Here is a 21,548-nt window from a genome sequence, read left to right as displayed (position 1 = left end):
AGCCTCCCGGCTCTGCTCCACCTGGCCTCGCGAGAGTGGCCTGGCTTCCGGCACCCCACCTTCTAGATCTCGCGGTATTTCGGCCACATCCGGACTGTCGCAGAGGCCGGCGGAGGGACGCTCTCCGTGCGCAGTCCTGGGGTGGGTCGTTGTGCGGTCGGGCGCCGTGCGGCCTGTCGGGGAGACGCCGTCGGAGTGGGAGGGAGAGTCAGCACCCGAGAAGTGCAGGAAGACAGGCTTTAGGCTGGAAGAGCCCTAGAGGAGCGATTTTGCAGGTGGGGGCCCCAGACAGAGGCTCTGATAGGGAGACCGGCTGAGGTCGCGCCGCAGGCCCGACAGAATGGGTGCGGCCCGAGCCCCCCCCACCCCAGCTCAGCCCAACCCACCCCTCCTGTCCTTGGAGGCGGGAGGGGCTCCGAGCTTTGGAAAGCTCTGGAAAGGAAAGGGGGGAGGGGAGGTTGAGAGTCCCGCGGTTGGGGTGGAGGATGAAGGCTCATCTAATCAGTCACTCCCGTGCACCCCTCCCCCCCCGGTCGCACACACCCCGTCCACCCGCCAGTGTCGTCGTGCCCAGGACCTTCTAGTAGAGATTACAAAGCTTTAGAGACACCTCTACCAAGAATGGCCGAGCACTGACGTGGCGCGAGACACTGTTTACGAGTTTACAGGAAAGCAGTCCCGCGTTACAGATGAGGAAACAGGTATACAGGTGATAACCTGCGAAGTCACCCAGTCCCTGCCCCTCCGGTCTGCCCAGCCGTGCTGTGAACCCGGCCACACTGTTTCTGCTTTAGGGACCAAGAAACCATGGCTGAGCTCAGTTAAGTGGATTCGTTCAGAGTCTACCAGAAAGAAAGTAAAGATACGGTTTCTCCTCACAAGAAGCATATTTAAGTTGATCAGTATCCTTATAAGCTTCATGTGCCCCACTGCTGTTTTCTGGGCATACAGAGAATTCCTTGCCCACAAAAAGTTCAGGGTCAAGTGGGACAGGTAGCTGTGTGGCAGGTTGTTAACCTTAGAGGAGTGTACAAACCCAGTGGGGGGGACCAGTGACCGCTCCCCTGGGAACAGTGGTCAGGGAACCAGCGGTGAAAAGAACAGTTAGCACAGGTGCTGAAGAACCTATCCGTAGGAGGGAGTGCATGGTGCCTGGCTTACTCTTTCCTCCCTCCTTTCCACTTGTTTATTGAGCTACTAAGATGTGCCAGTCCAGTCTTGGAGCTGGGTGTTCAACTATGAACAAGATCCAGACATTTTCTGCCTTCCGGGAGCTCAGAGTCTAGTGGGGAGACAGGTAAACTGCAAGCAGCATGGTATGGCTAACACCAGGAAAATTACGAGGGGCTGTGGGAACACAAAGGAGGTCCATCTACCCCAGATTTGGGGTGGAGGTGGGGGCCATGTGAGAGAGGACTTAGGAGGATGAAACATCTAAGCTGAGATGTAAAGGAAGAGCAGGAGTTTCTCAGTGGGACCGTTCACCTCCACAGGAGGGAGAGATCCTTGCCTGGGCTTTGGGCCTCTCAAAGCGGGGGCACTAGGAGCTGGGCGTTTAACAATGGGAAGTGTCCAGATGAGAAAGAAAGGGAAAAGAGCCCAAAGAAAAACCTGGAGGAAGGGACAGTGAACAGATAATTTCTGTTGGAGAGGGGACATGAGGACAAACAGTGTTCTTTGTCTTATCACTGACTGTGTTCTCTCTAATTGTTTACCCCTCTATCTTACCACTAGAACTGAAAGCATCTTACAGTCAGGTTCTTTCATCTCTTTATTGTCCAGCATCTGACCAGGCTGAGAGGGGGTTTCTGAATTTTGGGAGAGCTGAGTGGTTTTAGATACAAGGCTGGAAAACCCAGATTGTGCAGGACTTAACCGAATGTTAGCTGAGAAGTTTGTATTTTATTCCTCGGGAAGCAGGTGTTTATCAAAGGCTTTTGTGATGCCACCAGAACTGTGTTTGAGGAAGATTAGACTGACTTTGGCCTGTTAAAAGTTCCAAGGGAAAAATGTGCAGGGCAGGGAGATTGTTCAGGAGGCTATCTAATGAGATGATAAATATCTGAGTTACTGTGATGGTTTTAGAAATGGTGAAGTGGGGCCAAATGAGGGAGAGGGAAGAATTGATAGGCGTTTGTACCCATCTGGGTTTAAGAAACAAATGGAAGTGATGTGGGAAACCAGCCTGAGAGAACTGTATATGTACAGAAATGGAATTCAGGGTGTGTGTGGAAGGAGAGCTGGCTGGAGAAAAAGTAAAGAGTTCTGTTTTAGATGGGCTACATTGGAAGGGATGGTGAGTTGTCCATATAGAAATATCAGTGGACACTTGGGGAATTACTCCAAGCGGAAATATGGGATTGAAACCCCTGAGAGAGGCCAGGGCTGAAGTCATCCCTATAGAGGGGAGAGCTGAGGCCAGGGGAGAGAAACTAGAGTCACATTCTCGTGTGCTCACTCCCACATCTGGGGCTGGAACTCCTCCCCACCCCCCTGGCAAGTCAGTCAGCCCCTGTCAGCATCTCCACGGCGGGGAGTCACTACCTCCCAAGTCCTCTACTCGGGCCATCCCAGCCACTTGACTTAGAAAAACGTCCTCACATTCAGCTCCTAGTTGCTTCCCTTTAAATCGCAAAATGGTTCATAACACTCTTAGCAGCTACCGTATCAAGCATTGACTTTGTACCAGGCACCATGCCCTGCTTTGCAAGTGTAACTGTTAACAGGGAACATGCACAGCCTCATTCAGTAAGCCTAGTGCAGTCAGAAAATGGCTGTATGTCTTCATCCCGATTCTTCCTCTAAATCTTTGCTTGCCCTTGGATTACATCAAGCCACCAGGACAGACTTGTTGCAATAGCCTAAATGTCCTGTTCACGTTAATAGTCAAAACTCTGAACTTTTAAGTCAGTGTTAAAGCTTCTCCCCTTCCCCTCCTGAGCTTGCTTCAGGCTCCCACCTTGGGAGTGGAGAGTGGTTGTCTTCTCCATTTCTCCATCTTACTTCCTCACTACCCCTCATCCCTGAAGACTGAGGCTTCAGGCCCATCAGTGTTGGTGGAGGGGGTTGTGAGAATAAAGATAGGGGCAGGAAGGGTCCATTTGGCATTAGTAAGAATTCTCTGAGCTTGATGGGAGTTTGTGGCTGACACTTCCATGTGGTGCTTTTGTGGGTCTCTCTTACCTGCAGTTCCCTTGACCTGGGTGGTTACACCTCAGCCTTGCTGTTTCCAGTTGCTCCCTCAACCCCTGTTTTCTGGAATCCTCCAGTACCTGAGATTGGTCCATTGTCTGTCCAAGTGGCCCTCTTGGGCAGAGTCCCTTTAAGATTGCTTCTAGTTGGCCCTCTCTCCTGCCTGGCCCACATCTGGTCTACAAGAGACACATAGGTATCCTTCACCCCATCAAATTCTGGGGGTGTAGGCTGTTTCAAATGCAGCTGCTGCTCTTTGCTAACAGCTAACCAGCTTCCGATTTTTCCAGGCAGGGGCCCGCCACCAGCCTCTATGCCTGCACAAGCTTCAGAGGGCACAGGCCAAGCTATTCTAGGGGTTTTCTTTCTGGTTTCGTGAACTGCTTCAAGAAAGCTGAGACTTGTGAATATTTGAAATCAGGGAGAAAGAGGCTATAATAGAGGTGAAGAGCTTTGCGATGCTAGAAGTCAAGAGAGAAAAGGATTAGGTGGGAAAAGATGAGGTCAGAGGACACTTATCCCTTTGATTTTGGGAAGAAACTTGAAGGGCACCCAGCAGGCAGTTGGTGAGGTAGGGCAGTTTGCATCCCGTGGCCTTAGCCTTCCCAGGCAAGACCTAGAAAATGAGAGAGGTTGCTGCATGGTGAGGAGGTTTGGATAACAGTTGTAGCCATTGGGGAAATGCTGGGAAAATCAGGAACGGTGAGAAAGGATTCATTGGCAGCTCTGGGGGCCCAGTTGAAGGTCTGCAGTGTGTCCTTTCTGTGTGCCCAAGCTCATGTGGTTTCTCACAGCCCAGACCCCACACCAAGTTCACGGATGTGTGGGTGGGCCACACACCCGCACATTTGTATCCTTGAACACAAACACATGGTTCTATACGGGGGATTAAAAGCAATTATTGCCATATAGTTTACATACAGTACAGTATACAGATCTTCAGTGTGCAGTTGGATAGTTTTGACAGTTTGCAGTCTTCTAATCACCACCCAAAACAAGCTATACAAGCATTTTCATTATTCCAGAAAGTTCCCTCATGCCCCATTCCCCAGACAGCTACTTCCTTCTATCACCATAGATTAATTTCACTAATTCTTCATTGCATGTTTTCATACACAGTATAGAAATACATTGATGTCCTCCTTGCCACACCCCCACACAAGCCGCACACGTGCGCCTATACTGACCATTTTGTTCCTTACAATAGGCTGAGGCCACAGTCGAGCTGTCAGATTTTTGCTCTTAGGTGCACATATTCTATGCTAACCTACCTTCTCTTCAACCCTAAAATCGTACCTCAAAGTGCAGTATTTCAAATCTTTCCTTTCAGATCCCTGGAGATAAAATGAAGAATTAGAAAGGTGGTAATCATCCCACCTGCATGAGAGTTTTCTTTATTTTCCTCTAGGGTCTCTAGAATATCGGCAAATGGGGACATAAAATTTTAAAACAGAACTGTTTAGATATATAGCTTAACTTTCAGTTGTGGCCCAGCTGGAAGTCAAAGGGTGTGGCTTTCCAAGATACATGCCAGCAGAGCAACTAGGAGATGGTGGACTGGTGACAGCAGAGGCAGCAAGAAGCTGTTGGCAAGGAGCTCCCAAGAGCTGAGAGTCGCCGATGGTGGCAGATCTGAGTCGGGAGCAAAGCCTGCAGTCCTCCAGGCCAGCCAGAGGTCAGGGAACTGAGAACAAAGCTGAATCCAGAGGTTGGTCATGTCCAAGAACCCGTGTCAGGTGCAGAAGGTGGGGCGCTAGCCCAGTTGAGCAGAGGAGAAACAAGTGCTGGAGACAGAGTTGGAGGAGGTGAGACCAGACCTGGTGGCCACACAGCCTTTGTGTAGCAGTTCGCTAGCCGCTACCTTTACCATGTGAATTGCTGCATGGTAGGCCTGTCACCCTCCCAGGACCACTAGGGTACCTCTTGGGGATGTAGTGGGCCTAGGTTTGGGGCGATGGGAATGAAGGTAAGATAGACAAGGGACAGGGATGTGGTGGCTTGAGTCTGGGCCTCTGGAGATACTGGTGCTCACTAGCCACAGGACCTGGAGCTTCTCTGAGCTGAGAACTGGTTTCAGGACCACTTCTGCAGCCTCCACAGCTCTGGGGTGCTGCGCCTGTGACTGTGTCCTCTAGCTTTGTCAGGGTTCAGGCCACAAGGAAGGTGTCTGGTTGGGATTGAGGAAAGACTCTACCAGATCCCTTAGGAGCCTGACCCTTAGGCAGCATCACTGGATCCCCCCGCTTACAAACTTGGCCAGCTCCTGCTCTGGTCTTTGGCCTGAGATTTCTCTGAATGGTGCTTCCTGTCTACTGGACATCCAGAGGCTCCTAGATGAAATTGAAAAGAGAGAGAAAGTAGGAGTAAAGGAATTTGTTTCCTAAGCTCCTGCTCTGTGCTGGGCCCAGTTCTGGGCAATTTATGTTTGTTATTTCAACATAACATTCCTACAGCCTTTCCAGGGTGTATTATTGCCTCAGTTTACAGGTGAGAGCATTGATGCCTGTCATTGTATTTAAGCCTGGGTCATCCTGGCACAGCCTCAGTTTCCCACACAGAACCAGGGCATAGTGGGGTTGGCTGTGGACCCTGATTCATATCTGTGCAGTCCTCTGGTCCCTGCTCAGCCTGAGCCAGGAACCCAGAGTAAAGCTTACGGTCTGACTTCTCCAGGAGTGTTGAGTGATGCCTCTTTTCCACTAGAAGCAAATGCCCATCAGTTGTGTCCACCTGGACTGTCTGGGCCTGAGCACTAGACCAAGCTCTCAGGACCCTGGAATGCCTGTGAGAAGGATGGGGTCAGGCCCAGCCTCTGGCAGTGACGCCATCAGTCAGAATGGAATTGGTCAGGCATAAGGAGGCAAGAAGGCCTGGATCTGGCCAGTTTCCCCTTAGTCTCAGGCTATGATGACCCCTAATGAAACATCCCTTCTCAAAGGTAGACACGGTCTTTTACTGGAGCTGAGCTCTCCAGCCCAGCTGTGTCTGGACCGGAGAGAGAGCCCCACACAAGCCCCCTAGGTTGAAGTTCAGGCCAGGTCATTACAGGGAGGGTGAAGAACCTTCCTGCTGGTGGGTGTCCAGTGTGCAGAGATGAGGCCTGTGCTGGCACCCTGCTCTCCTGGCAGTAGGTGGCTCCTCGCCACCCAAAAATCTGTGTGGATTTCCCAGATGGATCAGTTCATAGGAATATTGGTATCCTCTCACCCTATGAAGCCAGATCCCCAGGAGGTGCTCCCTTTGACCTCCCTTCCCACCTGCCTGCCCCATCACCCTTGCAAGAGCTATTGCACTAAATGCCCTGAAAGTCTCTTAAGAGCTGTGCTGTGCTAAAAGAGCCCAAAGGGGGATGTCTTAGACTTGCCATCCTGGCTCCACTGTTTTGAATAGATCACCAGGAAATGAGACTTGGTAGAAATAATCATTACAAATGAAACTCACAGTGGCAGAAACCATACCCGGTAAAATCCGATACAATAAGAATCTGATTAAGGAATCAGATATTTATTGTAAAATTCACAGGGAAACAAGACTTGATCTTGGGAGAAATAATTTTGGCTAAACAAAATTGAAAGTGAAAAAAATTGGAATTGCTTAACTGTGAAATATAGAAAATCAATTAAGGGATTAAATCGGCTTAGTGGAATTCATCTAAGAAAAATACTTTTTGCAAAACCTCATCGACATTTGTTTAATGGTTCTATATAAAAGCTCAACATCAGAATATTCTTAGGGCCCAAATGGTGGCGCCAAGAACATCTTCCACCTTTCAGAATTTGGAGTAGTGCTGGAAGGGCTGTTAGCTACGTCCGGTCCTCCACCACCTGGGCTAGTGGCCCTCCTCATCACGGCTCACAGGGGTGCGTCTTCTCTCAGCAGTGTGCCGTTAGGTTCAGGGCTGTACTTACCCTCCTGAAGTTTACCAGCAGGTGAGGCAGCTCTTTTTTTTTTTTTTTTAAATAAATTTATTTATTTATTTTTGGCTGCATTGGGTCTTCGTTGCTGCGCGCGGGCTTTTCTCTAGTTGCGAGTGGGGGCTGATCTTCGCTGCGGTGTGCGGGCTTCTCATTGCAGTGGCTTGGCTTGTTGCAGAGCACGGGCTCTAGGCGCGTGGGCTTCAGTAGTTGTGGCATGCGGGCTCAGTAGTTGTGGTGCGTGGGCTTAGTTGCTCCGTGGCATGTGGGATCTTCCTGCACCAGGGCTTGAAACCTGTGTCCCCTGCATTGGCAGGTGGATTCTTAACCACTGTGCCACCAGGGAAGTCCCAGTGAGGCAGCTCTTGCTTGACAAGGGAGAGTGCCCCCTTTGGGAAGGAGATGTCTGAAGGAGTTGATTGCTGGGGCTGGACTGGGTTTTTACCTGAACGCCCAGAGACAATCCCTTGGCTAGTGAATAAAGAGATGGAGGTTGTAATGGGGAAAGCGGGTGGGAGTGTGAGGATGGGCTCTGAGCAATAGACCAGATAGGTTAAGAGCCAGCTTTTAGTTTGGCTTAGCAAAGTTGTGGGACTAGACACAAAACCCATCCTCTCTCCCCTATGCTCACCACCTGCAGAATGGCCTGAGATCAGGACTTTCAGAGGCAGAGGACCTGAGGGTACGAGTTGGGATGTCCTCAGGAAGGATCTTTATGTAGCATCTAGCAGTATGGCCTCAGGTCAGGATGGCCCCATTGGTGAAGGCAGGAATGGTGACTAGTAATAATGTAGTCATTCAACACGTGCTTACTGAGCACTAGTCTGCATCAAAAATCCTGGGCACTGGGTGAGGACACAGCAGTGAACAAGAAGGTCAAGGTCCGTACCCTCAGGAGCCGTATATTCCACTGTGGGGAGAGTGATGATAAAACAAGCAAACAAATGAGTGCAATAATGCAGGTGAAGACAAACTCGTAGTTTGCAAAGATCACCCTGACTGCCATGGGAAGATCAGACCGTAGGGAGAAAGCAAGAAGCCCAGTTGGGAAGTATTGCATCCTCGGGAGAGAGATGCTAGTACCTTGGTCTAGGATGCTAGCCCTGGACTCGGGTTTGGAACATATTTAAGTAGTAGAGCTAATAGATTGGATGTGAGGGACTGAGGGAAAGAGAAATTAGGGATGTGACCTTGAGTAACTAGGTGGCTAAATGGTGCTGTTTATTGAGACAGGGAAGACTAAAAGACAAATTGGAGGTAAGGGCACGTGTAATTTAAACATTCCTTTTTGGCCATGTTTTATTTGAGATGTCCATCAGGCGTCCAAGTGGAGCCTGGAGCTCAGTGGAGAGGTCAAGTAGGGGCCATAGCTGGGGAGTCGTTATTATACATGGGGTATTCAAGGGACTAGATGAATCACCTAGACTCTAGGTCTTAGATGCTTGTTCTCAACTGACAGTGACTTTGCCCCTCTTCCAGGGGACATTTGGTGAAGTCTGGAAACATTTTTGGCTGTTATAACTGGAGGGTGGGGTTGCTACTGGCATCCACCCAGTGGAGGCCAGGGATCCTGCTGAACATTCTGCAACGCACGGGTCAGCCCCAGGACGAAGCATTATCTGGCCCCAAATGTCAGTGGTGCTGAGGTTGAGAAGCTCTGTCCCAGGGTGAGAGTAGATAGAGAAGAAAAGAGATGACTGTGCCCAAGGGCATTCTCATGGAGAGAGTTAGAGCAGGAACTGTCTGAGAGGTAGGAGGGAAGCCTGGAGAGTGGGGTGTCCTGGGAGTGGAGAGTGTTTGGGGAAGGAGGAGCGCTCAACTGGGTTACTGAGGCTCCATGTTTGAGCACAAAGAGAAATGACTAGTGGATTAGGCAAGAGGAGTATTTTTGATGACCTTGATAGGAGCAGTTTCTGTGGTTTGGGGTCAGAAGTTCCAGGGGAGAAGGTTGTACCAACAGCTGACAATTACTGAACACTTCCTCCCTGCTCAGAATGTCTTACATGTGTAATTTCATTATTCCACACACAACAAGTACTATTATCCTTGTTTTACCGAAATGGCAATATTATTTTTACCCCCATTTTACAGAGGTAGAAACTGAGGCACAGAGAGGCTAATTATTCCCTCAAGTCAGGCAGCCAATAGTAGGTGGCACAGCAGGGGTTTGGACCTAGAGTTTGGAGGTGAGGAAATAGAGGCAGTGTTAACACCACCTTTTTTGGTATGCGGTCCTCTCACTGTTGTGGCCTCTCCCGTTGCGGAGCACAGGCTCCGGACGCGCAGGCTCAGCGGCCATGGCTCACGGGCCCAGCCGCTCCGCGGCATGTGAGATCTTCCCGGACCAGGGCACGAACCCGTGTCCCCTGCATCGGCAGGCGGACTCTCAACCACCGCGCCACCAGGGAAGCCCAACACCACCCTTTTGAGAAGTCTTGGCTGTAAAGGAGAACAGAGACTGGTACAGAGGATGTTTGTGTGCCACTAGGAATGACCTGTATGGAGGGTGAAACTGATGATGCTGGAGGGGAGGCTGAGAGCTGAAGTCCTTGAGGAAGTGAGAAGGATCCAGGGCCCAAGTCAAGGGGTTAGCCTTTCTGGGGAGCATTGTTCTGGTAATTCTGAAGTGGACCCTAACTGTTTTGAGCAGGATACCCCTGGACTTGACTGGCCTTCAGAGGTCTTCTGGCTGCCCCCACCCCAGCTAAAAGGTAGCCTCCCTGCAGGAAGCTGCTGCACAGGCCCAGCCTTCCCCCTCAGTGTCCATGGGGCACCAGAGACAGTTGTGCCAAGGAACCAGTGTCCCAAGAGCAGCCCTGTAATCAGGAGCCAGAGCCCAGGCTGGCTGGGCAGTTCTGTCAGTACAAGTGAGCCATTCTCCTCCTTCCACAGACCATCACGATCTTCATCATAACCCTAAAGGCCCCTCACAAGGGCACCTGCGTCGGCCTCCCCAGGGTCTTCACTCATTACTCTCTTCCCACTGTTGCCACACCAGGCTCCTTTTGAAATCTCTCAGATACTAAGTTCCCTCCTGTTGTCAGTTTCTACCTCCTCCATCCTCTCCCTCTCCTCTACCTGCCTAGGTCTTGCCTAACCTCCTGTCTCAGCTTAGCAATCACATCTCAGACAGCCCTTCTCTGATCCCAGCTAGGTGAGGCCCTCCTATTAGCACCTCCCATGACACTGGATGCTGACTCTTTTAAAAAAATGCTTTTCCTACTCACAATGCATTTTTTTGTCCAGTGTCTGCATTCCATGCTAGACTGTAACCTTCATGAGGGTAAGTCTAGTTTACCACACTTATTTCCAGTGCCTGGCCTGTGGTAAGTGCTCAGTAGTTATTTACTGAAGGAAAGTGAATTGGTGACTGTTTTACAGCCTGCTTTGTATTTATATGGTTCAGATATGTCGTGTGCAACGATTATCTCCCCTACACACATTTCACTATCAATTTTGGAATTTTCCCTGATCACATGCATGATTATTTTCACCTTTGTTTGAAGGCATGTTAAGAAAGAGTTGAATTATCTTACTTTGTGGTCATTCATCTAAAATAGAAAGATGCACTAAGCTTTTACATGATTGATTCTTCCCTGTAGGATGAGTGGTTTGGTTTTGTGTGAACCAACAGAGCTTTACAACATCTTGAATCAGGTCACAAAACTATCCAGATTAACTGAACCCAACTATCTCTGTTTATTAGGTAAGTACTTTAAAAAATGTTGTGAACAGTGTCCTTCAAAGATTATTTTTCATGAATTAACAAACTTTGAAGAGTAATAAATTACTTTAGAAAACTATTAAACTAATTAGGCATAGCTCAAAATGCTACTATTAACTGTCATGTGACTTGGAATATTGCCAGATTAAATAAATCTAGAAGAAAAGTTCCCAGAAGACTCATGTTTGAGTCCTCTTACTATTGTTTTTAGTGAAATATTTTAAACGTCTAACAAACACATAGTAATACACATAAGCGCTTATGTACACACCATTCAGATTTAACATAATAAAAAGTTACACAAATGTACCCCTCTTTTGTACTCCATCCTGATCCTCTTCCTTTCCCTCCCCGAAGATGACTGCTTCTGTATTTTTACACGTTTACGACATAGGCAGGCATCCCAAAGTAATGTATGGTTCAAACATTTACATAAACAGTACCATAAGGTACAGTGATCCTGCAACTTACTTTTTTTTTTTTTTTTTTGCGGTATGCGGGCCTCTCACTGTTGTGGCCTCTCCCGTTGCGGCATGTGGGATCTTCCCGGACCGGGGCACGAACCCGTGTCCCCTGCATCGACAGGCGGACTCTCAACCACTGTGCCACCAGGAAAGCCCAACTTATTTTTTTTAAATTTAGTTTATTTTTTTTATACAGCAGGTTCTTATTAGTTATCCATTTTATACACATCAGTGTATACATGTCAATCCCAATCTCCCAATTCATCATACCCCCCTGCCCCCACTGCTGCTTTCCCCTCTTGGTGTCCATACGTTTGTTCTCTACATCTGTGTCTCAGTTTCTGCCCTGCAAACTGGTTCATCTGTTTCCCCATTTCTGTATATGAAGATCTAGTTTATTTTAACTGGTAGTTGCAATATATATCCATTCCTAATTGATTGTGGTGTGTTGCTTGCATTGTGTTGCTATTATGAACAGTGCTGCAGTGAACAGTTTGTATCTCTCTCCCTATTCATGTGCAAGAATTTTTTCAGAATATATTCCCAGAAATGGAAGTACCAAGCTGCACATTCACCTTCACTACATTATTGTCAAATTGCCCTCCGAAGACATTGTATCAATTTTATACTCCAATCAGCAGTGTAAGAAACATACCTACCAATACCTGGTTTTGTCACCCTTTAAATTTTTTTCTCTGATTGGCATGAACTTGTATTATGATGTTTTTCCCCACAATTAAAAACATCGTGTTTAAAATACACATAAAATTTACCATCTTAACCACTTTTAAATGTCCAGTTCGGTGGTACATCATCACCATCATCTCCATAGCTCTTTTCATCTTGTAAAACTGAAACCCTACACCCGTTAAACAATAGCTCCCCATTCCCTCCTCCCTGCAACGCTGGTAACCACCATTCTACTTTATGTCTCTGATTTTGACTACTCCAGGTGCCTCATATAAGTGTAATCACACAGTATTTGTCTTTGTGACTGGCTTATTTCACTTAGCATAATGTCCTCCAGGTTCATCCATGTTGTAGTGCGTGTCAGGATTTCCTTTATTTTTAAGGCTGAATAATATTCCCTTGTATGTATATACCACATTTTGCTTATCCATTCATCCATCGATGGACACTTGGGCTGCTTCCACCTTTTAGCTGTTGTGAATAATGCTGCTATGAACATGGATGTACAAAATATCTCTCTGAGACCCTGCTTTCAATTATTTTCAGTATATACCCAGAAGTGTAATTGCTGGATCATGTGGTAATTCTATTTTTAATTTTTTGAGGAACCACCATTGTGTTTTCTGTAGCAGCTGTACGATTTTACATTTGTACCAGTAGTGTACAAGGGTTCCAGTTTTTTGAAATCGTTGTCAACGTTGTTATTTTTCTGGGTTTTTATTTTTATTTTTAGTAACCATCCTAATGGGTGTGAAGTGGTATCTCATTGTAGTTTTGATTTGCATTTCCCTAATGATTAGGGATGTTGAGCATCTTTTCATGTGCTTATTGGCCATTTGTATATCTTCTTTGGAGAAATTACTATTCAAGTTCTTCGCCCATTTTTGAATTGGGTTGTTTTTGAGTTTTAGGAGTTCTCTATATATTCTGGGTATTAATTCCTTACAAGATAGATGACTTGTAAATAATTTCTCCCCTTCCGTGGGTTACCTTTTTACTTTGTTGATATTGTCTTTTGATATGCGACATTTAAAATTTTTCACGAAGTTCAACTTGTCTATCTCTTCTTTTGTTGCTTGTCATATCCAGGAAATTGTTGCCAAATCCAGTGTCATGAAGCTTTTGCCTTATGTTTTCTTCTACAATTTTTATACTTTTAGGCCTTACATTTAGGTCCTTGATCCATTTTGAGTTGAGTTTTGTATATGATGTTTAGATAAGCATCCAATTTCATTCTTTTGCATGTGGATATCCAGTTTTCCCAGCATCATTTGTTGAAAAGACTGTCTTGTTCATGGTCCCTAGGGAGTCCGCATGAATTTTGAATAGATTTTTCTATTTCTGCAAAAAACATCATTGGAATATTGATGGGATGGCATTGAATCTGTAGATTGCTTTGGGTAGTATTGACAGCTTAATATTAAGTCTTCCAGTTTGTGAACACAGAATTTTTTTTTTGTCTCTAATTCATTTTGTAGTTTCCAGAGTTCAAATCTTTCAAGTCCTTGTTTAAATTTTATTCCCAAGTATATTATTATTTTTAATGCTATTGAAAATGGAATTGTTAATTTCCTTTTCAGATTGTTCATTGATAGTATATAGAAATACAATTGACCCTTGAACAACGTGGGGAATAACCTGTGTATCACTTATAGTCAGCTCTCCGTGTCTGTGGTTCTTCTGCATTCGTGGATTCAACCAACCATGGACCATTTAGCATTGTAGTATTTATTATTGAAAAATATCTGCGTGTAAGTGGACCCATGCAGTTCAAACTCATGTTGTTCAAGGGTCAACTGTACAACTGATTTTTCTGTGTTGGTTTTCTGTCCTGAAGCTCTGCTGAATTCATTTATTAGTTCTAACAGGTTTTTTTTGTGTGGAATCTTTAGGATTTTTTTGCATATAAGATCATATCTTCTGTGAACTTAGATGATTTTACTTCTTCCTTTCCAATTTAGATGCCCTTTGTTTCTTTTTCTTGCTTAATTGCTCTGTCTAGGACTTCTACCACTCCGTTGAATAGAAGTAGTGAAAGTGGGCATCCTTGTCTCGTTCCTTAAAGAAAAGCTTTCAGTCTTTCACCATTGAGTATAATGTTTGCTGTGGGTCTTTCGTATATGTTTTTTTATTATGTTCAGGTAACTTCCTTCTATTCCTAGTTTGTCAAGTGTTTTTATCTTGAAAGGGTGTTGAATTTTTCATACTTTTTCTGCATTGATTGAGATAATCATGTAGTTTTTCTTCCTCCTTCATTCGTTTGAAGTGGTAAATTAAATTGATTTTTGAATGTTGAGCCATTCTTGCCTTCCAGGAATAAATTCCACTTGATCATGGTGTATAATCCTGCTGAATGTGGTTTGCTAGCATTTTGTTGAGGATTTTTGCATCAGTGTTTATAAGGAATATGATCTGTATTTTTCTTGCTGTGTCTTTGTCTGACTTTGGTATCAGGGTCATGCTGGCCTCATACGATGAGTTAGGAAGTGTTGCCTTCTCTTCAATCTTTTGGGAAAAATTTCAGAAGGATTGATATTAATTCTTCTTTAAATGTTGGGTAGAATTCACCAGTGAATGTATCAGGTTCAGGGCTTTTTTATTTTCAGCCTAAAACATTTATATTTTAGTAAACACATGATAATTCCCTCTGAGAATGAATAGATATCCAGGTCATGAATTTCAAGAAGTTTATTATCATTTTTCAAGAAAATAAGTGATACACTGAATTCTTAAGTGTTACATTCCCAAGGAGTGGTGGATGAGATTCTTTCCTGAGAGCAGCTATTGGTTAATTAGATGTGGGAAAGGCCCTTTCAGGGTAACAGATTGGGGAGGCTACAGACAAGGGAAAAGCCTCAGTGCCCATACTATATTTGGCTTATTTTTATTTTATTTTTTTAAATTTAATTTAATTTTTATACAGCAGGCTCTTATTAGTTATCCATTTTATACACATCAGTGTATACATGTCAATCCCAATCTCCTAATTCATCACCACCCCCGCCCCGCCACTTTCCCTGCTTGGTGTCCATACATTTGTTCTCTACATCTGTGTCTCTATTTCTGCCCTGCAAACTGGTTCATCGGTACCATTTTTCTAGGTTCCACATATATGCATTAACATACAATATTTGTTTTTCTCTTTCTGCCCTACTTCACTCTGTATGACAGTCTCTAGATCCATCCACGTCTCTACAAATGACCCAATTTCGTTCCTTTTTATGGCTGAGTAATATTCCATTGTATATATGTACCACAACTTCTTTATGCATTCGTCTGTCGATGGGCATTTAGTTTGCTTCCATGACCTGGCTATTGTAAATAGTGCTGCAGTGAACATTGGGGTCCATGTGTCTTTTTGAATTATGGTTTTCTCTGGGTATATGCCCAGTAGTGGGATTGCTGGGTCATATAGTAATTCTATTTTTAGTTTTTTAAGGAACCTCCATGCTGTTCTCCATAGTGGCTGTATCAATTTACATTCCCACCAACAGTGCAAGAGGGTTCCCTTTTCTCCACAGCCTCTCCAGCATTTATTGTTTGTAGATTTTCTGATGATGCCCATTCTGACTGGTGTGAGGTGATACCTCATTGTAGTTTTGATTTGCATTTCTCTAATAATTAGTGATATTGAGCAGCTTTTCATGTGCTTCTTGGCCATCTGTATGTCTTCTTTGGAGAAATGTCTATTTAGGTCTTCTGCCCATTTTTGGATTGGGTTGTTTGTTTTTTGAATATTGAGCTGCATGAGCTGTTTATATATTTTGGAGATGAATCCTTTGTCCATTGATTCATTTGCAAATATTTTCTCCCATTCTGAGGGTTGTCTTTTGGTCCTGTTTATGGTTTCCTTTGCTGTGCAAAAGCTTTTAAGTTTCATTAGGTCCCATTTGTTTATTTTTGTTTTTATTTCCATTGCTCTAGGAGGTGGATCAAAAAAGATCTTGCTGTGATTTATGTCAAAGAGTGTTCTTCCTATGTTTTCCTCTAAGAGTTTTATAGTGTCTGGTCTTACGTTTAGGTCTCTAATCCATTTTGAGTTTATTTTTGTGTATGGTGTTAGGGAGTGTTCTAATTTCATTCTTTTACACATAGCTGTCCAGTTTTCCCAGCACCACTTATTGAAGAGACTGTCTTTTCTCCATTGTATATCCTTGCCTCCTTTGTCATAGGTTAGTTGACCACAGGTGCATGGGTTTACCTCTGGGCTTTCTATCCTGTTCCATTGATCTATCTTTCTGTTTTTGTGCCAGTCCCATACTGTCTTGATTACTGTAGCTTTGTAGTATAGTCTGAAGTCAGGGAGTCTGATTCCTCCAGCTCCTTTTTCCCCCCTCAAGACTGCTTTGGCTATTTGGCATCTTTTTCTTTTTTTTAGAGAAATCCGTGTACCATCCAGGCATCTCTTTTTATTTTATTTTTTATTTTTTAAACATTTTTATTGGGGTATAATTGCTTTACAATGGTGTGTTAGTTTCTGCTTTATAACAAAGTGAATCAGTTATACATATACATATGTTCCCATATCTCTTCCCTCTTGTGTCTCCTTCCCTCCCACCCTCCGTATCCCACTCCTCCAGGCGGTCACAAAGCACCGAGCTGATATCCCTGTGCTATGCGGAGGCTTCCCACTAGCTATCTGTTTTACGTTTGGTAGTGTATATATGTCCATGCCTCTCTCTCGCTTTGTCACAGCTCACCCTTCCCCCTCCCCATATCCTCAAGTCTGTTCTCCAGTAGGTCTGTGTCTTTATTCCTGTCTGACCCCTAGGTTCTTCATGACATTATTTTCCTTAAATTCCATATATATGTGTTAGCATATGGTATTTGTCTTTCGCTTTCTGACTTACTTCACTCCGTATGACAGATTCTAGGTCTATCCACCTCATTACAAATAGCTCAGTTTCATTTCTTTTTATGGCTGAGTAATACTCCATTGTATATATGTGCCACATCTTCTTTATCCATTCATCCGATGATGGGCACTTAGGTTGTTTCCATCTTCGGGCTATTGTAAATAGAGCTGCAATGAACATTTTGGTACATGACTCTTTTTGAATTATGGTTTTCTCAGGGTATATGCCCAGTAGTGGGATTGCTGGGTCATATGGTAGTTCTATTTGTAGTTTTTTAAGGAACCTCCATACTGTTCTCCGTAGTGGCTGTACCAATTCATATTCCCACCAGCAGTGCAAGAGTGTTCCCTTTTCTCCACACCCTCTCCAGCATTTGTTGTTTGTAGATTTTTTGATGATGGCCATTCTGACTGGTGTGAGATGATATCTCATTGTAGTTTTGATTTGCATTTCTCTAATGATTAATGATGTTGAGCATTCTTTCATGTGTTTGTTGGCAGTCTGTATATCTTCTTTGGAGAAATGTCTATTTAGGTCTTCTGCCCATTTTTGGATTGGGTTTTTTGTTTTTTTGTTATTGAGCTGCATGAGCTGCTTGTAAATTTTTGAGATTAATCCTTTGTCAGTTGCTTCATTTGCAAATATTTTCTCCCATTCTGAGAGTTGTCTTTTGATCTTGTTTATGGTTTCCTTTGCTGTGCAAAAGCTTTTAAGTTTCATTAGGTCCCATTTGTTTATTTTTGTTTTTATTTCCATTTCTCTAGGAGGTGGGAAAAAAAGGATCTTGCTGTGATTTATGTCATAGAGTGTTCTGCCTATGTTTTCCTCTAAGAGTTTGATAGTTTCTGGCCTTACATTTAGGTCTTTACTCCATTTTGAGCTTATTTTTGTGTATGGTGTTAGGGAGTGATCTAATGTCATACTTTTACATGTACCTGTCCACTTTTCCCAGCACCATTTATTGAAGAGGCTGTCCTTTCTCCACTGTACATTCCTGCCTCCTTTATCAAAGATAAGGTGACCATATGTGCGTGGGTTTATCTCTGGACTTTCTGTCCTGTTCCATAGATCTATATTTCTGTTTTTGTGCCAGTACCATATTGTCTTGATTACTGTAGCTTTGTAGTATAGTCTGAAGTCAGGGAGCCTGATTCCTCCATCTCTGTTTTTCATTCTCAAGATTGCTTTGGCTATTCGGGGTCTTTTGTGTTTCCATACAAATTGTGAAATTTTTTGTTCTAGTTCTGTGAAAAATGCCAGTGGTGGTTTGATAGGGATTGCACTGAACCTGTAGATTGCTTTGGGTAGTAGAGTCATTTTCACAATGTTGATTCTTCCAATCCAAGAACATGGTATATCTCTCCATCTATTTGTATCATCTTTAATTTCTTTCATCAGTGTCTTATAATTTTCTGCATACAGGTCTTTTGTCTCCTTAGGTAGGTTTATTCCTAGATATTTTATTCTTTTTGTTGCAGTGGTAAATGGGAGTGTTTTCTTGATTTCACTTTCAGATTTTTCATCATTAGTGTATAGGAATGCCAGAGATTTCTGTGCATTAATTTTGTATCCTGCTACTTTACCAAATTCATTGATTAGCTCTAGAAGTTTTCTGGTGGCATCTTTAGGATTCTCTATGTATAGTATCATGTCATCTGCAAACAGTGACAGTTTAACTTCTTCTTTTCCGATTTGGATTCCTTTTATTTCCTTTTCTTCTCTGATTGCTGTGGCTAAAACTTCCAAAACTATGTTGAATAAGAGTGGTGAGAGTGGGCAACCTTGTCTTGTTCCTGATCTTAGTGGAAATGCTTTCAGTTTTTCACCATTGAGGATGATGTTGGCTGTGGGTTTGTCATATATGGCCTTTATTATGTTGAGGAAAATTCCCTCTATGCCTACTTTCTGCAGGGTTTTTATCATAAATGTGTGTTGAATTTTGTCGAAAGCTTTCTCTGCATCTATTGAGATGATCATATGGTTCGTCTCCTTCAATTTGTTAATATGGTGTATCACGTTGATTGATTTGCGTATATTGAAGAATCCTTGCATTCCTGGAATAAACCCCACTTGATCGTGGTGTATGATCCTTTTAATGTGCTGTTGGATTCTGTTTGCTAGTATTTTGTTGAGGATTTTTGCATCTATGTTCATCAGTGATATTGGCCTGTAGTTTTCTTTCTTTGTGAATCCTTGTCTCGTTTTGGTATCAGGGTGATGGTGGCCTCATAGAATGAGTTTGGGAGTATTCCTCCCTCTGCTATATTTTGGAAGAGTTTGAGAAGGATGGGTGTTAGCTCTTCTCTAAATGTTTGATAGAATTTGTCTGTGAAGCCATCTGGTCCTGGGCTTTTGTTTGTTGGAAGATTTTTAATCACTGTTACAGTTTCAGTGCTTGTGATTGGTCTGTTCATGTTTTCTATTTCTTCCTGGTTCAGTCTTGGAAGGTTACACTTTTCTAAGAATTTGCCCATTTCTTCCAGGTTGTCCATTTTATTGGCATAGAGTTGCTTGTAGTAGTAGTCTCTTAGGTTGCTTTGTATTTCTGCGATGTCTGTTGTAACCCCTTTCTCATTTCTAATTTTATTGATTGAGTCCTCTCTCTGTTTTTCTTGATGAGTCTGGCTAAAGGTTTATCAATTTACTACATCTTCTCAAAGAACCAGCTTTTAGTTTTATTGATCTTTGCTATTGTTTTCTTTGTTTCTATTTCATTTATTTCTGCTCTGATAGTTATGATTTCTTTCCTTCTACTAACTTTGGGTTTTGTTTGTTCTTTCTCTAGTTCCTTTAGGTTTAAGGTTAGATTGTGTATTTGAGATTTTTCTTGTTTCTTGTGGTAGGATTGTATTGCTATAAACTTCCCTCTTATTATTGCTTTTGCTGCACCCCATAGGTTTTGGATTGTTGTGTTTTCATTGTCATTTGTCTCTAGGTATTTTTTGATTTCCTCTTTGATTTCTTCAGTGATCTCTTGGTTGTTTAGTAATGTATTGTTTAACCTCCGTGTGTTTGTGTTTTTTTATATTTTTTTCCCTGTAATTCTTTTCTAATCTCATAGTGTTGTGGTCAGAAAAGATGCTTGGTATCATTTCAATTGTCTTAAATTTACTGAGGCTTGATTTGTGACCCAAGATGTGGTCTATGCTGGGGAATGTTCTGTGTGCACTTGAGAAGAAAGTGTAATCTGCTGTTTTTGGATGGAATGTCCTATAAATATCAATTAAATCTATCTGGTCTATTGTGTCATTTAAAGCTTGTATCTCCTTATTAATTTTCTGTCTGGATGATCTGTCCCTTGGTGTAAGTGAGGTGTTAAAGTCTCTCACTATTATTGTGTTTCTGTCGATTTCTTCTTTTATAGCCATTAGCAATTGCTTTATGTACTGAGGTGCTCCTATGTTGGGTGCATATATATTTATAATTGTTATATCTTCTTCTTCGATTGATCCCTTAATCATTATATAGTGTCCTTCTTTGTCTCTTGTAACATTCTTTATTTTAAAGTCTATCTTATCTGATATGAGTATTGCTACTCCAGCTTTCTTTTGATTTCCATTTGCATGGAATATCTTTTTCCATCCCCTCACTTTCAGTCTGTATGTGTCCCTAGGTCTGAAGTGGGTCTCTTGTAGACAGCATACATATGGGTCTTGTTTTTGTATCCATTCATCAAGCCTGTGTCTTTTGATTGGAGCATTTAATCCATACATGTTTAAGGTAGTTATCAATATGTATGTTCCTGTTACCATTTTCTTAATTGTTATGGGTTTGTTTTTGTAGGTCCTTTTCTTGTGTTTCCCACTTAGAGAAGTTCCTTTAGCATTTGTTGTAGAGCTGGTTTGGTGGTGCTGAATTCTCTTAGCTTTTGCTTGTCTGTAAAGCTTTTGATTTCTCCATCGAATCTGAATGATAGCATTGCAGGGTAGAGTAATCTTGGTTGTAGGTTCTTCCCTTTCATCACTTTAAATATGTCATGCCACCCCCTTCTGGCTTGTAGAGTTTCTGCTGAGAAATCAGCTGTTAACCTTATGGGAGTTCCCTTGTATGTTATTTGTCGTTTTTCCCTTGTTGCTTTCAGTAATTTTTCTTTGCCTTTAATTTTTGTCAATTTGATTACTATGTGTCTTGGTGTGTTTCTCCTTGGGATTCTCCTGCCTGGGACTCTCTGCGCTTCCAGGACTTGGGTGGCTATTTCCTTTCCCATGCTAGGGAAGTTTTCAACTATAATCTCTTCAAATATTTTCTTGGATCCTTTCTCCCTCTCTTCTCCTTCTGGGACCCCTATAATGTGAATGTTGTTGCGTTTAATGTTGTCCCAGAGGTCTCTTAGGCTGTCTTCATTTCTTTTCATTCTTTTGTCTTTATTCTGTTCCATGGCAGTGAATTCCACCATTCTGTCTTCCAGGTCACTTATTTGTTCTTCTGCCTCAGTTATTCTGCTATTGATTCCTTCTAGTGTATTTTTCATTTCAGTTATTGTATTGTTCATCTCTGTTTGTTTTTCTTTAATTCTTCTAGGTCTTTGTTAAACATTTCTTGCATCTTCTTGATCTTTGCCTCCATTCTTTTTCCGAGGTCCTGGATCATCTTCACTATCATTATTTTGAATTCTTTTTCTGGAAGGTTGCCTATCTTCACTTCACTTAGTTGTTTTTCTGGGGTTTTATCTTGTTCCTTCATCTGGTACATAGCCCTCTGCCTTTTC

The 21,548-nt window shown here is 43.3% G+C and overlaps 1 protein-coding gene across 12 annotated transcripts in view; it reads left to right on the top strand.

Annotated features, from left to right (window-relative positions):
- STYXL1 (serine/threonine/tyrosine interacting like 1) overlaps positions 1-21,548 on the top strand; it is a 64,021-nt gene that overhangs the window by 1,003 nt on the left and 41,470 nt on the right. For 2 of the 12 annotated variants that reach the window (XM_033426363.2, XM_049699727.1), the window contains exons 1-2: positions 319-709; positions 10,709-10,812. The exons of 1 other annotated variant lie outside the window; for it this stretch is intronic. In XM_033426363.2, coding sequence (XP_033282254.1) covers positions 690-709; positions 10,709-10,812 — 124 coding nt within the window. In that variant the 5' untranslated portion in view covers positions 319-689. Of the gene's footprint in view, positions 1-11; positions 276-318; positions 710-10,708; positions 10,813-21,548 lie in introns of those variants that run through there. 9 more of the 12 variants (XM_049699723.1, XM_033426362.2, XM_049699726.1 and 6 more) reach the window with 9 other exon arrangements.

This window comes from Orcinus orca, chromosome 16, assembly GCF_937001465.1.
Source record: "Orcinus orca chromosome 16, mOrcOrc1.1, whole genome shotgun sequence".
Lineage (NCBI taxonomy): Eukaryota > Metazoa > Chordata > Mammalia > Artiodactyla > Delphinidae > Orcinus > Orcinus orca.
The sequence above is the reverse complement of the archived record's forward strand: the minus strand, read 5'-3'. Positions and strand labels throughout refer to the sequence as shown.